Raw genomic sequence first — 18613 nt, 5'->3', positions numbered from 1 at the left:
AAAGAGGATTCCACAGGCTTTAAGGAAGAGGTGTTCTCAAACTGGGGGTGGAACACTTAAGCTCGAATGTGAAGTCTTGAAAGAGAAAATTAGAGCAAGAATTGCGGCTAAGAAGTAGCTGGAGAAGATGGTGGTAAAGGTTGAAAAAAATGATGATGTGTTCTGGGATTGACCTATTGATCAAAGTAGAGAGGGAAAACATAAATCGAGTGTAGGTTTTGGAGAGGATGAAAACAGGTTCAAGAAGGCGTTAGAGGACTGTGACGGAGAAAGCTGTGTTGAGGACCACAAATGAATCAGAGCAGAATGAGGGTGGGAGATCAGCGGTTTCATGATCAAAGCTAGGTGTAGGTTAAGACGTAGAGCATTATAATTAAAGCATGGCTTTTGAACCCTGCTTTGCCCTTTTCTGGATTCATAATCTATGGCAAATATTATAACTTTACCTTTACTAAGTATCAGTTTCCTCATCTATAAAATTAAAATGTAATTCCCACTCCCAAAGGCTAATTATAAGAAATAAAGTTATAGAAAGTGCCCAGCACAATACCTGCCACACAGTAAGCATTTAGTTAACAACAGTCAAATTAGTCTGGTGAAGCAGGAAAAGGGAGGTGATGTTTACTTTGGAGACAGGGACCATGGGTCCTCCAGTGTAATGCCATCTCATTGTTTCTTGGTACTTGGTTTACGATTTAGGCACAAACAGCAATAATCTGTCCAGATAATACACTCAGTGCAAGAGGCAAGGTATACATACCTGTGATACAGCATCAGTAACACGCTGCACCATCAGTCGTGCTCATGTCGGGAGTCTCATCAGAGTTTAAAATGTCGTTAGAACCAAACCCATGGCAGGCTTTTCTGAACAAGGAAGACTCCAGTGTCAAATGACTTAGGGGGTTTCCATCATCAGGTATCCTTTAAAACCAAAAAAATCATCATCATATGTATATATGTATTATGAATATGTATGTACATATCTAACCTGATCCCAAAGGTCTCTTATTACAAAAACAAGAATCAACTGTACCTGATAGCGCTGAGGCTCCTAGGATGTGCAAGTCTTACAAACAGAGTTTGTGGATTGTCGAAGAGGAACCAAGAGGTCTCTAAGGAGAAAATTAACATAGATTTAATGTGACAAACAGTGGGACCTTTTATTGGAAGGGCCATCCCAGGGGCCTTCAAGCCATCAGAGGTATTTCTTCTGGACATGGGTATTAACTAGTGGTTAATTAAGGAGATAAAATTTTTTTAAGTAAAGGATTGATTAGAGCCTTGGAAAGCGGATGCTGGGGCTCCAGATTAGTTTGTCTGGCCATGATGCCTGCGGTACCTTATTCATTAAATGGTTTTCTCACCAGTTTCCAGAGAGGTGGGATTAGTGATGTAGACTTGGGAATTCACTTTAGGTAATTAGTTAAAAAGTTAAAAGTCAAATAGATTTCTTTAACAAGTTTAATGGTTTAACAGGTTGATGAGCTACTTAATTCCCACATCTTTCTTCTCAGGGGACTATTTGAATTTTTAAAGGATCTTAAAAATCATGAAATCCACCTCCTTTGCTTATAGATGGAAAAGCTGAGCCACCTAGAGATGAAATGACTCATCCAAGGTCATCCAGCTAGTTCTGTGATTTTACTTTCTTTTTCTACTCATACTCCTTTGAACTCTCCTTCCTTTATCCCCTCCAACATTCTGTTCCCCACAGCCACATCTCTGCTGATTATTTCTTGCACTTACCCTTGCTGTACGAAATTCCCTGTACCTTAAATTATGAGATAGTGGGTCCTTGGCAATTAGTAACCCCTCACCACTAATTCATCACTACATTTGGGACAAAGAGAGGAAGGAAGTGGAACAATTTTAAATTTACTGTGATCTTTGAGACAGCTTTATCCACACCTGGGAATTGCTGTTAGACAATTAAGGTTAGTAAAGCTCATTGAATTTCTCAGAGGAAAGATGTTATTTGAATTATTACCAGATAATTATTGTTAAAAATAACAATAATGGAAAAAATAGGAACTTTACATGTTAGAGACATTATCATTTTAATTTCCAATGGGGGGAGGAAAGCCCGGGGGGACCTCAAAATGATTTTTTAATAATGTGCTCTATGCCAGAAACTCCTTGAATTCTGTCTAATGCCTGATGACCTGACACACTGGCCCAGAATCAGAAGCCAGTCGAGCCTTATGAGCTGTTAGCCAAGTTGTTCAGCCTGAACTGCTCCTTCAGAAACAACCCTCAGTGGGAAGGCGAGTGTCAGACGTTAGACCTGTGGTACCCAGACCAGTGTCATCAGCCTCACCTGGGAGCTTGTTAGAAATGCACAGACATGCTCAACCAGAAATCCTGGATGATTCATTTGATCATCAGAGTTTTGAGAAGACAGGTGTAAGATAAATGAGAAGACTGTTCTCATCTTTAGATAAGAAGGAGCTAGGAAGAAGCTATAGTACTTATTGATAATTTCTGCAAAGGTTTTTTCACCTGAGGTTTATGCTCTCAGCTCTTTCAGTGGATCTGAACCGACATCGAAATAGCATAAGCATCTTTCTTGTGCTGCGATCACAGTGGGAACTAGAAATGTGCCCATGCTGTGTTGGAGCAGTTGCTATAGAGTGAAAAAAAGCACAGATTTAGAGCCTGAGAGATCTGGGTTTGAATTCTGACCTCACTATCCACAGCCTTCTAATCTTGGAGTGGTTCCTTGAGCTCTCTGAGCTTTACTTTTCCTCATCTGCAAAATGAGGATGGTAATGCCTGCAGGATGGCATTACTATATGGGTTAAGTGAGAATGTATTTACGTATAAAAATGCTTGGTGCAGGCCCTGACAAAATGTATGAGTCTAATAAGTGGCAGTTATTATTGTAACTATTATCTTTTCTGTAAGTTTTAATCATGAAGGCCCCATCTGTCATTCTGAAATGACTTGGTGTGATTTCAAAAGGATGGGAAGGGCCATACTGAAATGAGGCCTCTGCAGAAAGTTCCTTAGAGCGATATGTGGCACTGTGTTACATAACAGCTCTGTTCTCCAAAGGCTTCCAAGGCACAGCTAAGGGATGTCAACAGTCAAGCAGGCTGGAATGCAAATGGCCCACAGTCTCCTCTGCCTCTGCCACCAGCAAGTACCTTCCAGCTGGGCTCCCAGAGCAGATTTTTATCACGGTGATGATGTAAGAGGCAGAGAGAGCAGCTGTATTTCCAGATTCTGGGAAGAATGTGCGGCCCCAGCAGCCTTCCAAAATGATCTTTTGACTTAAAAACTGACTACATTGGATATGGAAGTCATTGAAAAGAATAAATATGAAACTTCATGAAGTCATTTCACTGAGTCTCTTTTAGAGGAGAACCACCCTTTAAGCAATAAAACATGACACACTACACAGCCTTCCTGATTAATAGACCCTCAGGTGTGTGCTAAGGCAAGAAGGGAAAGAAGAAGAAGGGGTTGGGTGACAATTTGCCAGAAAATGAAAGGAAGATCATAACGGCAGGATGTGAGACTGGGAAAGAGGAGTTTGATTAGAGGACAGAAAGATTATGTCTCCATTTAATTATAAAATGCACAATTTAAATCAAATGCTAGGCGTATTTAAAATGTACTGCACTTATCTAATTACACAATGGATTTGTATGCTTCCAGGCGATTTTTCACTGCAATGTACTAGACATATCGACCAGTGATTTCCTTCATCATTTTAATGTAGTTGCCAGGGGGAGAACAGACAAGGCAGCTCTGTCTGGTGAAGTGTGGATAACCTGTGCAGCCCTATGATGGTTTAGTAAGACCTATGAAGAGCTCTTGGGCCCTGTTTACTGTTTATGTGGCTACTGGGGTGTTGAGAGTTAATGGACATTTCAATGCATAGCGTGGTTCCACCATGCTGGCTGAACAGGATATGATTAATAGGACCAAGTTTTTCCTCTGGTGAGTAACAGTGAGTCAAGTGCTCACCTGGGAGTCCGAGGAAGTCTTGTAGCTCTGTAGGCGAACACTTAAAGGCTAAATTTTTGTGGCCAAGTAAAAACTACTGAGATCTTCTGGAAAAGCCTGTTTTCCTAACCTAGGTAAACGCTGTTATTCCCACAATATGTTTGGTTCAGCTTCTCATCTTTTGGTGAGAGAAAATGATTCTGTCTGAGGATAGAGATAAAATTAAACAATTAATTTTTCTTCTACCATAAGAGGAGAGGAAGGGAAGGAAATTAGGCAGACATGGGAGCAGTCATCTGTCTACAAGTAAATTGGTGATAGAATGAGAGAGAAGTAAGTAAAAATTTAAACTTATAAATACTGGGCAAAGATAGGTTGAGAAGAAGTATTGATGCGGCATAATAGCAGAATTGTCAGTAGCCTGTGCTTCTCTAAGGTAATGAATGTGCCCATAGAGTTACTGCAGCATGTTCACACCAAGAACTTCAGCTGCACCCACTGCTTTTCCAAAGCATGAGAAATTTCTTCATTCTGGCTTTCACCCTGAGTTTTCACCCCAGCCATATTTGTAATATTGTCCTATTGTTTCTTCTGGCAATGTTAGAAAGGTTTGCTTCCTGGTTTTTTAAAATCTACCTCATTTTTAAAGCACTATTTAACTATAGACAGATATTTGCTTAGTTTATTGAAGTGAATTAGTAAAACAAAATTTTTTATTTTTTGGAACCTAGTATGTCCTTCCAGGAGATGCACTCCCAGCCCCTCATTCTCTTGTTTAGTCATTGCTGATGTTCTGCTGGGCCTATTGGTGCTGAGCAAGCACTCAGAGATATTAAACATTTGTGATTTTTTATATCAGTGATCATTATTCAGCCAGTAACAAGGATGTGGGGTTGAGTAGGTCAGTGTGCATTGCACACTAAAGGGTGTACAAAGTAGCATTGTCTCTACCTTCAAGGTGCTTACAGAAGAGGGAGATAAACTACACAAATAATTGTTAGAGTCTACAGAATGTTCAAAAGGCTTAGTGAATAAGTGCTTAAGGATTCAAGAAGTGCACCTTCCTTTGGGAAATGCTTTATAAATGAGGTGCCATTGGGATGGCCCTTAAAGAAGCTATATGGAGACATTGGGACAGGGAGGGGACACCGTGCACATGGTGGGAAAGAGGGGGCCTTTGCAGCAGTGGAGAATGGACTGTAGAGATAAGAGTGAGAAATTGGATTGGGGCTCTATTACAGGGGCCTTGAATGTCAAACTGAGAAGTAAGCAAAAGAGCAGAGAAGTAATACATTTCGAATGGTACTTTAGAAGGGTTAATTTGGTCTTGGTTATGAAAGGTGGGCTAGTAGTATGGAGAATCTAGAGAAAGTGAAGGCTGTTAGGGGGCTCTCACAGAAATCCTGGGAGCAGGTGATAAAGGATAAGGGAGTGCTGGGATAGAAAGCAAGTACTGCTTCAGGAAGCACAGCCCAAGCAAAAACCACAGAACTTGGCAGCTGACCAGATTTGGGGAGTGAACAAAAAGGAGGCATTAAAGTTGGCTCCTCAATCGTAGACCCAAGTTACTGGGTGAAGATGGCACCAATGGCAAGAAATGAGAGGGCTGGAGAAGGAACATATTTTGAGGGAAAGGCAATAAATTCTGTCTTAACCTTTCTGAATTTGAAATGCCTGTTTAGTATTTGATGGAGATGTGATCTTCTCAAAGTTAGAGGCCCCAACTTAGTCATCTTTCCAGGTGCCTAGATAAACACTGAATGAATGAATGAATGAATGAATGAATGAATGGACGAACAGTCATTTCAAATGTGGGTCTGGAGCTCTGCAGACAAGCAGAAGCTAAAGATAGCAATGTGGGTGTTCTCTGTGGAGAAGTGACTGTTGAGGTCATGGAGGGTGGGTGTAGGCAAAACCTGAGGAGAGAATCTTGAGGAATATCTAAATTTAGGAACAGGAGGAAGAAGACCAGCCATTGAAGGGGGCAGAAGAGAGAACTGAAGGTAGGAGGAAAGTCAGAATAATGCAGGATCTGATAAGGAGGGAGGAGAGTTTCCGGAATCAAGTGGTCATTTAAGTCCAATGTGGCCAAAGGGGCGAGGCCTGGGAAAAGGCCCCTGGGTGCGAGGCTCTGAGACAGGTGGTGGTCAATTCTGTAGCCCCTGTGGCTGAACTCCACAGGAGGAAATGGAGACTTTGTAGTGAAGGGTGGAGAAAAGGTAAGAGCTCAGAAGCGTGGCCCAGTCAGCGGGCATCTTGAGAATAGGTAAGAACTGAGCACTAAAGAGGGAGAGACTACAGCGGAATCCAGAACACTGGAAAAAGAATCATCTGTGGCAAAGTCCCCACGTCCCCCACCCTTCTCCTCCACCTCAGCTTCCAACTCAGAACCCCAAAGCCAATTTCATCTGCACTGACTGGAAGCAGAAGCGCTGAAAATAGAGCCTGGGCGACATCCTCTCCAGCCCTCCTCCCTGACTTGCCGTCCTCTGGTCCAAAGGTGCACAACCAGCCTCTCAGCCAAGTCCCACGGTTCTGTGTCTATCAGAACGAATGATGGCCTTCGCCCGTTCATTTAACGAACAGATTTTCGTTTGTTTCTCGTCTGATCTAGATGCAGTCACCCTCCACCCCCTGCCCCAATGAACATCTGCACTAGGCCCCAGCCTTGGAGTGATTTACCTGAAGAGTGACACCGTTTGTTTGGAAACTACTGTGAGTACATTATGCCTCCAACAGAAGGCCTCTTAGTTCACTGTTTAATTTAAAAACGCGCACGTGCACACACACAATTGTAAAAACAGGTGAAATTTTAGACGGCTTCATTTGTTGGACACAGCAAGGGAACCGGCGTCCGCCCTGGGGTGCCCGCCACCGTTCTCAGCCGCCAGCCTGCAGTGGCACCTGTGCGCGCGGCGCCCTCCCCTGCAGGTGGCTGCGACGAGCTGGATCCGTGTACACCTTGCAGGCACCGCTGCTGTTCTGCTTGGCCATCTGCCCCTCTAACTGAAGCTCCTGCCCAACTTGTTCACTTCTCATCACCCCACTCTGCCACCCTGTTGAATGTCACTGGCGCTTGTCATTTCCTGCCGCCGTGATCAAGTGGGGGAGCCCGCTTCCCTCACCCATCTCCCCCTTTTGTCTGAGCTGCGTCTCCTGCCTGCGCTGTTGCCTCCCTGCTGCTCTAAGGGGCCAAGGCTGCCCACTGGGGCTCTGGGCTCCTTCGGTCACAACTCTCAGCCTCTGTATCTGCTCAGCCCTGCCCTCGGAATGCGCAGCTCTGTATACCGGGTTTACTTCCCTCCATAACAGGCACTTAGGCAGGGGAGGTACAGCCCTTGCAAGGCAAGGTGCAGAGGTAAGTTGGGATAGGAGAGAGGATGCCTATAGGAAGACACTGATGAAAGATTGGTAGCAAGCGTTCATTAACCATTGCTAAAAGTAACAGATGAATATATGAGTTTTTTCCCACTAGAAGAGCCAGGAATTTAAATTGTTTAAAGGTTGTGCATGCAAAATAATTACACATTTTAAAACAAAAACTCACTCTATTTGTTGTAGTCACAAGTTTTCCTATATGGCATGAGGCAGGTAATGGGATAGTATTTGACAGCAATCTCTGTTACTAGAAAACATGAAACCTGGGAGGCTAACATCCCTCTTAGGTAGCAGATAGCATTTTCATATTTATATTTTCTATGTCTTTAGCTATTCTGGCAAAAATCAACCCCAAAGGGATAAAGCCAGAGTTTTTGCTTTGTTTTGTTTCATGTTGCTTTTTTCTTGAATGCTTTAAGTTATCTAAGCTGTAATTAATGGTAGCAGGTGTATAGGGGATAGGCAGGCCACCAGGCCTGAATGGTGATGGGGACCGTTGGGGTGCTCTGCAGTATCAATGGGTTTCAATGACTGGGGACTGAAGACACGACATAAGATCAAACATAGAGTTTCTTCATTTCATACCTAGCAAGGAGCTTACTTTTGTGACCATGTTCATTTGCCCTTAAGTTCAAGTGCAAGGTGTGCCTTAAAAAATCCCACATCTGCATAGTTTTCTGAGTTTTTCCTCATCATAGAGTAACTGTGCTGTGCAAGAGCACAGCTGTACTGGGATGCAGACAGGTTTCAAAGTTTCTGTATCCTTTGGGAGAGGAAAAAGTCTTTACCACTCTCACCTTCCTGTGCTTCAGAGAACCCAGATCCAGACCCAGAAATCAGGACCTGAGGTTTCCTGAAAATCTCCAGGCAGCCCACAAGTGAGCATCTGCTTCTGCCATTGGAAGTATTGCACCTGTGCAGAAAGCCAGTGCCTGCTTTCACATTTCATAGGCCCTAGAGAATGGACAGATTTGGTCTAATGCTTGCAGCCTCTGCTTTTCAGAAACTCAGCTCTCTCATATGAAAGAGAAATAATAATAAAACTTAAAGACACTTGCTAGGTGCAAAAAGCAATAAGGTGATTAAAGTATTAAAAATGTGGACTAATTACAAAAATGTGTTTTTTCCTGTGGGTTGACAATGTCCTGGGCCAGGTCTCAAGGCTTGGGGTGGGTTGAAAGGGAGTGAGTGCTAGATTTGAAAACTTACCCACTCCCACACCACCTGGACAACCATGCTCAGTGGTCCTGCCTTCTTACCTGGATTGTTGTGAAAATTAAATGAGAGAATGCATACATAGTATCTGGCACAGCAGAGTTGAGAGTATTTAGTCAGTCAAGTAAAATGTGCGGATGTTTACTATGTGCCAGGCTCTCTTCTAGGCACTAGAGTTAGGGCTGCAAACCAACAAAAATACCTGCTCACAGGGAGCTTACATTCCATTTTCTTTTCCCATAAATGGCAAATAGACCAAGTGGGTATGTGGTCACTATCATTTTATTTTGCTGTGTGTTTTATTCCAGAAAGTAAAATTGAAAGAAAGAGGGTGAAGGAATGGAGAGGGGAAGAATAGACATGCCTATTAGTCTCCCACCACCTCAGACACACACATACAAAACCCCAGAACCATTCTCTGCCCTGATTTGCGGCCCGAGAGGCTGACCTCTCTGGACTCCCTTGCCTCGCTGTCTTCTCCTCTGGCTTCCCCTTGACCTCAGCCTAAAGGAGACATCAGCAAGAGATGTGAGAGTGGGAGGAGAGTGAGGTCACGGCATTTATTAATCCAGCCCCCTTCCCACCTCCAGTTCAGATTCAACTTAGAAAACGCCACACCTTCCCTCTCTCCTTCAGTGCGAGAAACTCGATTGGCCACCTCTCCTACATATCCCGACTGGGGGTCGAGCCCACTACCTGCATATGTGCTCTGGCCAGGAATCGAACCTGCAGCCTTTTAGTCTATGGGACAATGCTCCAACTAACTGAGCCACATGGGCCAGTGCCACTTTAACAGTTTAGAGTTGAGATTTAATAGCTTTCCACCACTGCTACTCCCTGATGCTCCCCCATCCCTTGAGATTCCCTTAACCTCATCTGTACCTCAGTGTACAGTCCTTTCATTAAACTCTCTTCAGTTAAAACCTGTGCCATCTGTTTGTTGCCAGAATCCTGACTGATACAGTAAGGGAGATATACAGTGAAAAACATTCTAAATTAGCCTTGCCAAGAAGGTTTAAGAAATTGAGAGAATAATATGTTTAAACATGAAAACATCTTAAATTGATCTGAAAACATTAGACCAAGTCATAAAAGAACAAATTGTAAGAACACGTGATGAAAGAGAGTGCCGAAGGTTGGTTTTAATGAATAGACCATCATGCTCATGTTCGATGGGCTTCTTTAGGCCAAGTGCATCTTGTTTGACCCTCGGCGTCAAGAGGAGCTCTTGGTATAGCAGCAGCAATGACAAACATGTGGACAGAAAGAAGGTGTCAGGAAGGTGATGCAGTAAGATGAAAGTGCTCGAAAAGAGATTGCTTATTCTAACATTCTTTCCACCTTTGCTACAATTACTGTGCATTTGCCTCTGCCCAAATCTAAATATTAAGAAAGATCACTAAGGTAAAGGAAGTGCCCTGCTATAGCTGAAATGACAAAAAACACAGAAATGATGCTCTCTGTGCCCATCATTGGGCACTGGCCATGTGCCGGCACTATGCCAGTCACCTGACATGAATTATCTTATTTAATTCTCACCATCAGCCCTTGAAGGTAGGTATTATTATTTCTACTTTGCAGATGAGGAAACTGAGGCCCAGAGAAGCAGAGTAGCCTGCCTAGAGCACACAGCTGCTCGATGGTGGAACTCCGTTCTGCCACCAGCCCTCCGTGGGCTGGTTTGTTACCACCTCCTCTGTGCCCCCACCTCCAAACACTGTACTAAGCTTTTCCCGATGTACTGCTGGTGAAGAGTAAGATTGGCAGGGGTGGGGTGGGGGCATCATTGGTCTAAATTATCATGATCTAATGACTAGGTAATTATTAATCAAAAGGGGGTTCTTACTAATTCTTTTCTATCCAGCCAGGCTGATGAGTGAAAGGCATGTTAATGTGCAGGAGAGGGTGGGAGCCCAGTGAAGAGAGAAAATTGGGAGAGGGAGACAGAAGAGAGCACTCTTCTCTCAACAGACCCTGGAGACTGATAAGAGCTCACACAGATAAAATATTTATTTTCCATATGTTGCAGAAAGCATTGCCATCACTGTATGTGTACAATATGTGCCAAGAAGTGTGAAATATATACATCAAATGCCACCGATCTGGTTAATTTCCATGCATTTCATATGCGTGATACCTACTATCTCATCAATATGTTTTAATGCATATTTCTTTCCACATACAATATGGTCTAGTAAGGAAAGAGCCAACATCATCCACAGCCTCTCTCACTGCTACGTTTCAGCCTAAAACTTGTTGCCAGGGCCAGCACAATGAGAGTTAAAAGCCAGAAGGTCCTGCTGGCTCACCCAGCCGCCAGTCACCTCAAATGCCTTTCCAGTTCTTTTTCTCACAACAGAAATGTTTGCCGTGGGGAGATGAAAATACTTTTGTTCTCTTTGGACAGTTGGGAGATATTCGGTCGGAATGGTCAGAACTAGCCGTTGAAAAGCAGGTGCCCGCAGCCACAATTTTTTTTTTTTTTTTTAAATGCTGAGCTCCCACCAGTGTGGCAGGAGGAAGTGCACAATGATTGGTCTGTTTCTCTATGGAAGTGTTCAGGGTACATCCAGTTTAGCTTTGCATATATTTACGAAACATCTGCCCTTTTCTTGTTCTTAAATCCTTCCCCCTCACCAGCCCTCTTTCCCCTTTCTCCCAGTTTCTTTCTTTGTTGTTGTTGGCTTGTCTAACTTTTTCATTGGAGCTTTCATTTTCCGGTTGAGGGGCGACTTCATCAGAGTGTATAATTTTAACATTGAGGGAGGGAGGGAAAAGGGGTGGGTGGAGAGAGAAAAAGAGAGGGGGGGGGAGAGAAAGAGAGAGAGCGCGCGCGCACTGAGAACTGAAAAGAAAAGAAGAGGCTGAGCGGCCAAAGCTTGGCAAACCAACCTTTGGCATGGTGACCAGGAGGAAGGTTCTGGTCTGGTTGGGAGTTTGCCTTTCTGAAAGGCTGCCTGGAGTCAGCCGGTGTGCTGCTGCCCTCTAAAGGCTCCAGGGAATAATGCACAGCCACAGAGGCTTGGAGAGACAGGTCCTTAGATGTGCCATGTTGTATAATTCTTTTTACACAATCAAAGAAGGTATTTTCAGTTAATCACTATAGGACTTGCTCTTTCCCCCTTAATAGACTGTGAACTGCAGAACTGGGGTCAAAATAACAGCACCTGTGCATTTTTAGGCATAGATTGAGTCTGTACCTCAATATTTCTCAGCCCTGGAAAAAGGAGTCCAAAAGGACTATTAGAGGAGGTGAGATGGAGAAGGAATTGCTTCTAAACGCAATGAGTGGCTCTCTGTTATCTGTGCAATTGGGAAACAGCCCAGTGGCATAAAGACAAGTAAAGTGATATTAGGCAAGCGGGAGTATAAATCAATTAAGGTTGAGTTTTTCTTATTTTCTGTTCATAGAGGTGGCTCCAATGCCTCAGTGCTATGAATAGTCCCCAAAGGTGATCCTTGAGAGAAAAAACAGGAGGGTGTGGGGCAAGATGTCAGATAGGAAGCAGGATAAAATCTAGGGAAGGGAAGCAAGGGCATTTATATAAAGAACAATACATACAATTTGTGCAATCGTAAAAAGGAAAGAGTAATGTTGGCCATGCACTCATGTTTGCAAGAGGGCTTTTATAATTTCCTAAAGCATACATCTGAAACTAGCCTAGGCCTTGTCTAAGGGCAGCAGAGATAAATATATTTTTTTCTGTTAAGCGATATCTGTCATTACTGATTCATCCCTGTATTTATTTTTGTTGTTTGAATTTCTCTTTTTTATTGTTTTTCTATTACAGTTGTCCTGCTTTCCCCCCATTGCTTCCCCCACCCCGCCCACCCCTTCTCCCACAGTCAACCCCCACCCCGTTGCCCATGTCCATGGGTCATTTATACTAGTTCCTTGAACTAATTCATCCCTATATTTAAATGAATCCTAAGGATCAGTGTAACTTTAGAAAGCAAAGTGGCCCTTCTTTTACCAAGTGCCCTTTATGGATTCAAAGTAAAAGCAGCCACTCAAGGAAGATTTCACTGCTGTATAGAGTAGGAAACCTAGGAGATGGCGGCGTAGGCAGGCACAGCTCACCTCTTCGCACAACCACATCAAAATTACAACTGAAATATAAAACAACCATCACTCAGAACCAGCAGAAAGCGAGTTGAATGGAAGTCTGACAACTATGGAATTAAGAAACCACATCCATCGAAGTGGGTAGAAGAGGCACAGACACGGAACAGGCTGGTCCCTCACCCACGTGTGGTGGATAAAAATTCGGAAGGGACATGTCGGGAGCCAGGGGTCCCAGCCACACACCAGGCCCCAGCCCAGGGTTCCAGTGCCAGGAAGATAAGTCCGCATAACTTCTGGCTGCAAAAACCAGCGGGGACTGAGTCGGTAGAAGAAACTTCTGGAGCCCCAAGCCATTTCTCTTAAAGAACCCATGGGCTCACGTACTCAGACTCACTCCCTCTGAGCTCTAGCACAAAGGTAGAAGCTTGAAAGACACCAGTGGCACACAGGGAGAAACTGAAGGGTCTGGCATCAAGGCGAGCAGTGGCCATTATCCCTTTTCTAAATCATTCCCACACAGAGCCATCAAGCTTCTGCCATATATGAGACTCCATCAGCCTTGCTAATTCTGTTTGACCCATCTTGGAGATCCTCAGAGACTCTGCCCTACCCAACTTATGGGTCCACCAAAGCTTCTTTTCCATATGAATGACTGGTCTTGGCTCATGCTTCACAACTTCCTAAATCCTATCAAATAAGCAACAGCTGGCCTCAGTGAGCCCCAGGCTCAGCTCTAGCAGTAGTGAGCTTTGATTCATAGCTTGCCTTCACCTGGGACTCTCCAAGCCCAGCGCAAGTAGCAGCCATCCTAGATCGCTTTATAGCTCAGGCAGGGTGCCACGACGTGCAAAACATAGGTGTGGGGCTGACCTTGGCCTGCACCACCAGGGAAACCCCAGGGCCAGCACACCCAGTGGATAGCTACAGACCACATCAGAGCACCACCACCCTGCCACTGTACAGCTGATCCTCTACAGAGGAGAGATGTTGGTGATAAGTGGTCACAGCCATTCCTTGCAGCTGACTGGCCTGGGTAAGTTCCTCCCATTGATCTGCCAGCAGCAACCAAGGCTCAACTACAAGAGGAGAATGTACTCAGCCCACACGAAGGGCACACCTCAAAGACCCAGCTTGGGTGATAGGGAGGCTGTGCCACTGATCCCTACAGGACACCTACTACATTAGGCCATGATACCAAGACACAGAGTCATAGCAGCTCTACCTAATACGTAGAAACAAACACAGGGAGGTGCCAAAACAAGGAGACAAAGAAACATGACCCAAATGAAAAAATAGGTGAAAAGTACAGAAAAAGAGCTAAACAAAATGGAGATAAGCAATCTATCAGATGCAGAATTCAAAATACTGGTTATAAGGTTGGTTGCTCAGTGAACTTAGTGAGGACCTCAACAGCATAAAAAAGATCCAGTCAGAAACAAAGGATACACTAATTGAAATAAAGAACAGTTTACAGGGAAACAACAGTACAGTGAATGAAGCTAAGAATCAGATCAATGATATGGAACATAAGGAAGCAAAAAACAACCAATCAGAAAGACAAGAAGAAAAAAGAACCCAGAAGAAAGAGGATAGTATAAGCAGCTTCTGGGACAACTTGAAGAGGTTCAATATTCACATCATAGGGGTGCCAGAAGAAGAGAAAGAACAAGAAATTGGAATCTATTTGAAAACATAATAAAAAGAAAACTTCCCTAATTTGGTGAAGGAAATAGATACGCAAGTCCAGGAAGCACAGAGAGCCCCAGACAAGATGAATGCAAAGAGGCCCAGTCGAAGACACATCATAATTAAAATGCCAAAGGTTAAAGATAAAGAGAGAATCTTAAAAACAGCAAGAGAAAAGAAGTTAGTTACCTACAAGGGAGTTCCCATAGGATTATCATATGGTTTCTCAAAAGAAACTTTGCAGACAAGAAAGGACTGGAAAAACATATTCAAAGTCATGAAAAGCAGGGTTCTACAGCCAAGACTGTTCTCTCCAACAAAGCTATCATTTAGAATCGAAGGGCAGATGAAGAGCTTCCCAGACAAGAAAGAACTAAAGGAGTTCATCATCACCAAACCATTTTCACATGAAATATTAAAGGGACTTATTTAAGAAAAAGAAGAAGATTAAAACTATGAACAATAAAATAGCAAAAAATACATATCTATCAACAATTGAATCTTAAAAACAAACTAAACGAACAAGAAGAACAGAGACAGAATCATGGATATAGAGAGCATTTTGATGGTTGCCAGATGGGAGGAGGGAGTGAGGGAAAGGGTGAAGAGGTGAGGAATCTAAGAAGTACAAATAGGTAGTTACAGAATAGCCATGGGGTAGGGGGGTAAAGTACCGTACAGGAAATGGAGTAGCCAAAGAACTTATATGCATGACCCATGGACATGAGCAATGGTGGAGGGATTGCCTGAGTGAGGGATGCTGGGTGGAGGAGGAGCAAAGAGGGAAAAATCAGGACAACTATAATAGTATAATCAATAAAATATAACTTTTAAAAAAGAATCAAGAAAAGAGTAGGAAACTTAATTGGGACTCAGACTATGATTATTCTCAAAATATACTTTAATTTCTGCTCCATTTCATTCTGTCAAGCATATATTGGATGACAGCTATATCTAAGCTATTTGGCTTAACAGTTTACACTAGACAGAAAACTGGAAAGGCAAAAACTGGGCCCTCTCACCCATGTTGGCACATCATAGTTACATACTAGGTATTTGGAAAATGAATACGTGACTAAATGAATTGTGAGAGGGAAGAAAGACTGGAACAGGGAATTCAAAAATAATGAGGACCTTTCCTTACCCTCAGAGAGTTTACAGTGTCATAAAGGAGAGATAAGCCCATAAATAACCATTACTGAAACACAATTTAGTGAGTAAAATAAAAGAAGTAAAAAGTGTTTTGGGATTTTAGAGAAAGATGGGAAGGAGGAGAATTTGAGAGAGAAGTCCTATCTGTTAGAAATCAACACAGATATAAGATGGAAACATTTAATAAATATAAAAGATAAATAGGATTTCAACAGAGATGAAAAAAGAGCATTTAAAGCAAGAGAAGTAATGTGAGCAAGGATAAAGATTCCCCAGGATGTTCTGGAAATATTAAAGAAATTTGAGGGTTCAGAGTGGCCAATAGGTACAGCCAGTGAGCTGAGTTGGAATCAGATATGGAACTCACCTTGAGGGTCAGGCTTATGTGGTCGCCTCAGATTTAGTGAATGCAGAGAAGTAAGACCAGAGGAGTCAAGGCGGTAGAGAGCCAAAAAGTAAGCAACAGCCTAAATAAAAAGTGTTCAGGTGATTACAGTGGAAATGGAAATGAAAAATGGATAAAGTATAAAGGAAGCAGAATTTTCAGGACTTGATGAACTGACTTTAAGGCAGAGGAAAGTGTGACCCTGAGATTTCCAACTGGGTGACAAACAACAGTGATAGAAATAAGGACCTTCGAGGAGGCGCTGGTTTTCATGGGGAAAGAAAGAATTGGGCACTGGAGACTTTCCTTTTGGGGAACTGCCTAAACTGAAAACCAGAACCCAGTTCTTTGGAGGTCTGTGTAGACATTCAAAATTTGGGAGTTAGTTCCCCAGTCACCCACTCAACAAACAGTTGGTAAAGCATTACAGTTTGTTCCTTCTCTTCTATTGGCTTCTTCCCTACTGAAAAATACACCCAAAAGCTTTCCCTCTATTTTCATCCCGACCATGCCGTCTCTGCCTCCTGCCTTCTGAAAACGCAGATTTTATTTCACAACCTATTGGACCAGAAACACAGCATGCTGATCGTAACACCATATTCTGTGAGGGCAGATATAACTACCCAATATGACAAATTCCAATAGAAAATATTCTGTGTAACAAGCCCATTGCCATGCTTACAGAAACAAGGGAACATGGAAACAAATGCACTTACAACAATTTCTGTACCACACATAATCTTCTACCAAAATATAGCATACAGCACTTTCTCTGGTCACCATGCACATAGTGATAGGAAAGGGCATAGAGCCAAGGAAATTGGGAAGAATTTTTAGGGTATAATTAATAACCCAGTGTGGCTGAGGCCTAGGGTACATGCAGTCTGAGCTAAGTATTTATTGATTTATATATCAGTAAAATTGTCCAAGAGAGAGAAGACTGGACATGACCAATAGCTGAGCTCTTTTGCTTCCTATCCCATACCCCAGATAACAATTAGCAATGATTACTTCCTAATTTCCTTTACCATCTCTTCATCACATCTCAAAGACATAATCACACTCCTATACTCGAGAATCATGCACTAAGTCAAAAAACAAAGGGCATCTTAAGCTTTGGATGAGTAATGAGTTTGGAATGGAGGATCTCCATGTGACACCTTCCCTCTACCTACTGGAATCTAAGTTCTTCTTTTCACTTTTCCTTTGCTACTTCAACAAAAACCTCCATCGCTACCCCCTGTCATCTGTACAGCCTACAGATTTAGATTGTGATTTGAAATTATGTGTTGATCTAAAATAAAATATAATAAAACTGCAAGAAAGTTGAATGTTCATAACGTGTTCCATGCATAGAAATGAAAGCTGAAGGGAACATCTAAGGCCTTCTAATCCAAGCCCTTTATTTTACAGATGAGGAAACTGAAGCCCAGAGAGGTGAAGTGAGGTGCCCAAGGCCACACAGCAAGTTAGAGGCACAGCTAGTACCGTAGCTCAAGTCTCCTGACTCCCCGACCAGTGCTCCTCCCATTACTCCACGGGTCCATCTCTAAGCTTCCTGACAAATGCTAGAACGGTAAACCTCCACTAGTATTTTTCCAGACCATGTTAAAACTCTTTAAGGGGGGAAAGAAGGATGCTTTCTTGGATAATGTCAGCCATACGTAGCTCAAGCTGTCTAAAGTTCCGGGACAGGGTCTTTTTATGCAGCCAACAGAGTCCAAATGTAGTGCTGTTTGCTCGGCCCATATGCTTTCATGTGTTCCCAGTTAGGCCATTACTGGAGGGGAAAAAAAGAAAAGAAAAGAAAAGAAAAAAAAAAAAAAAACAAGAATCAGCTTGTTTTAAAACAAGGGACATACTGGACTCCCTCCCATCCCCCCTCAGAAAAAAAAAATCAAGTTATCTTTAACAGATTCTAAAAATGCCTTTTCCCAAATATGCAGTCAGTTCCTTCAAAGGGCCCTTTGTTTATTTTCAGGAAGAAACCCAAGACAGCTGAAAACCAGAAGGCATCTGAGGAGAATGAGATTACTCAGCCGGGTGGATCCAGCGCCAAGCCGGGCCTTCCCTGCCTGAACTTTGAAGCTGTTTTGTCTCCAGACCCAGCCCTCATCCACTCAACACATTCACTGACAAACTCTCACGCTCACACCGGGTCATCTGATTGTGAGTACACCAGTGAGGTGACGGTGGTGTCTTCGTGGTGCCTGGAGCATGCTTCTCCCCTGGGGTCTGGCTTTTTGCATTCGGAGCAAGCTGTTTCCATTTGTTCTTATGAAGTAGCCAAAAGTAACTTGCCACCATTTTGATTCAGCCAACATCTATATTTTCAAAGCTGGAGTGTTAAAACCAGGTGATCAGCCATTTGGCCTCAAAAGGCTGATTAATTACACAAACCACATTCTCTTCCCATAACAGTAATTCAAAAAAAGGAGTTGTAAAGTAGCATTGCTGCTTTCTAATTATTCTTTTGTCCCCATGATCAGAATAACAGCACTTCCACCATGACTTAGTTGAGCAACCAAATATGGGCCTCTGAAGGCCAGTGCGCTGCAAGGAAACATCATTATGAAATTACATAACACAAATCAGCTTTGCATTAGTTATTGGAGTCTCATGCAGCTTGGCTGAATTTCTTTCTTTCCAGTTTTTAATTTATTTTGAAGTGGTTAAAGGATAGCATAAATTTACAGAAGAAAAGAGAATGGCTTCCAAGAATTCAGAAGCCACCCAGACTTCACGTAGCCAATAAGAATTCAGGTTTGAAATATTTTTTA

The 18613-nt window shown here is 42.9% G+C and overlaps 1 protein-coding gene across 2 annotated transcripts in view; it reads left to right on the top strand.

The window, feature by feature from the left end:
* ZBTB20 (zinc finger and BTB domain containing 20) overlaps positions 1-18613 on the top strand; it is a 271949-nt gene that overhangs the window by 195300 nt on the left and 58036 nt on the right. Inside the window, exons 3-5 of one of the 2 annotated variants that reach the window (XM_090264544.1) lie at positions 6566-6666; positions 17247-17409; positions 17815-18002. In XM_090264544.1, coding sequence (XP_090120670.1) covers positions 17399-17409; positions 17815-18002 — 199 coding nt within the window. In that variant the 5' untranslated portion in view covers positions 6566-6666; positions 17247-17398. Of the gene's footprint in view, positions 1-6565; positions 6667-17246; positions 17410-17672; positions 18003-18613 lie in introns of those variants that run through there. The other variant, XM_090264483.1, reaches the window with a different exon arrangement.

The sequence above is a fragment of the Furipterus horrens genome, unplaced genomic scaffold (genome assembly GCF_987537825.1).
Source record: "Furipterus horrens unplaced genomic scaffold, mFurHor1.1.pri manual_scaffold_1, whole genome shotgun sequence".
Lineage (NCBI taxonomy): Eukaryota > Metazoa > Chordata > Mammalia > Chiroptera > Furipteridae > Furipterus > Furipterus horrens.
Note: the sequence above shows the minus strand (reverse complement) of the source record. Positions and strands in the feature narration are given on the sequence as shown.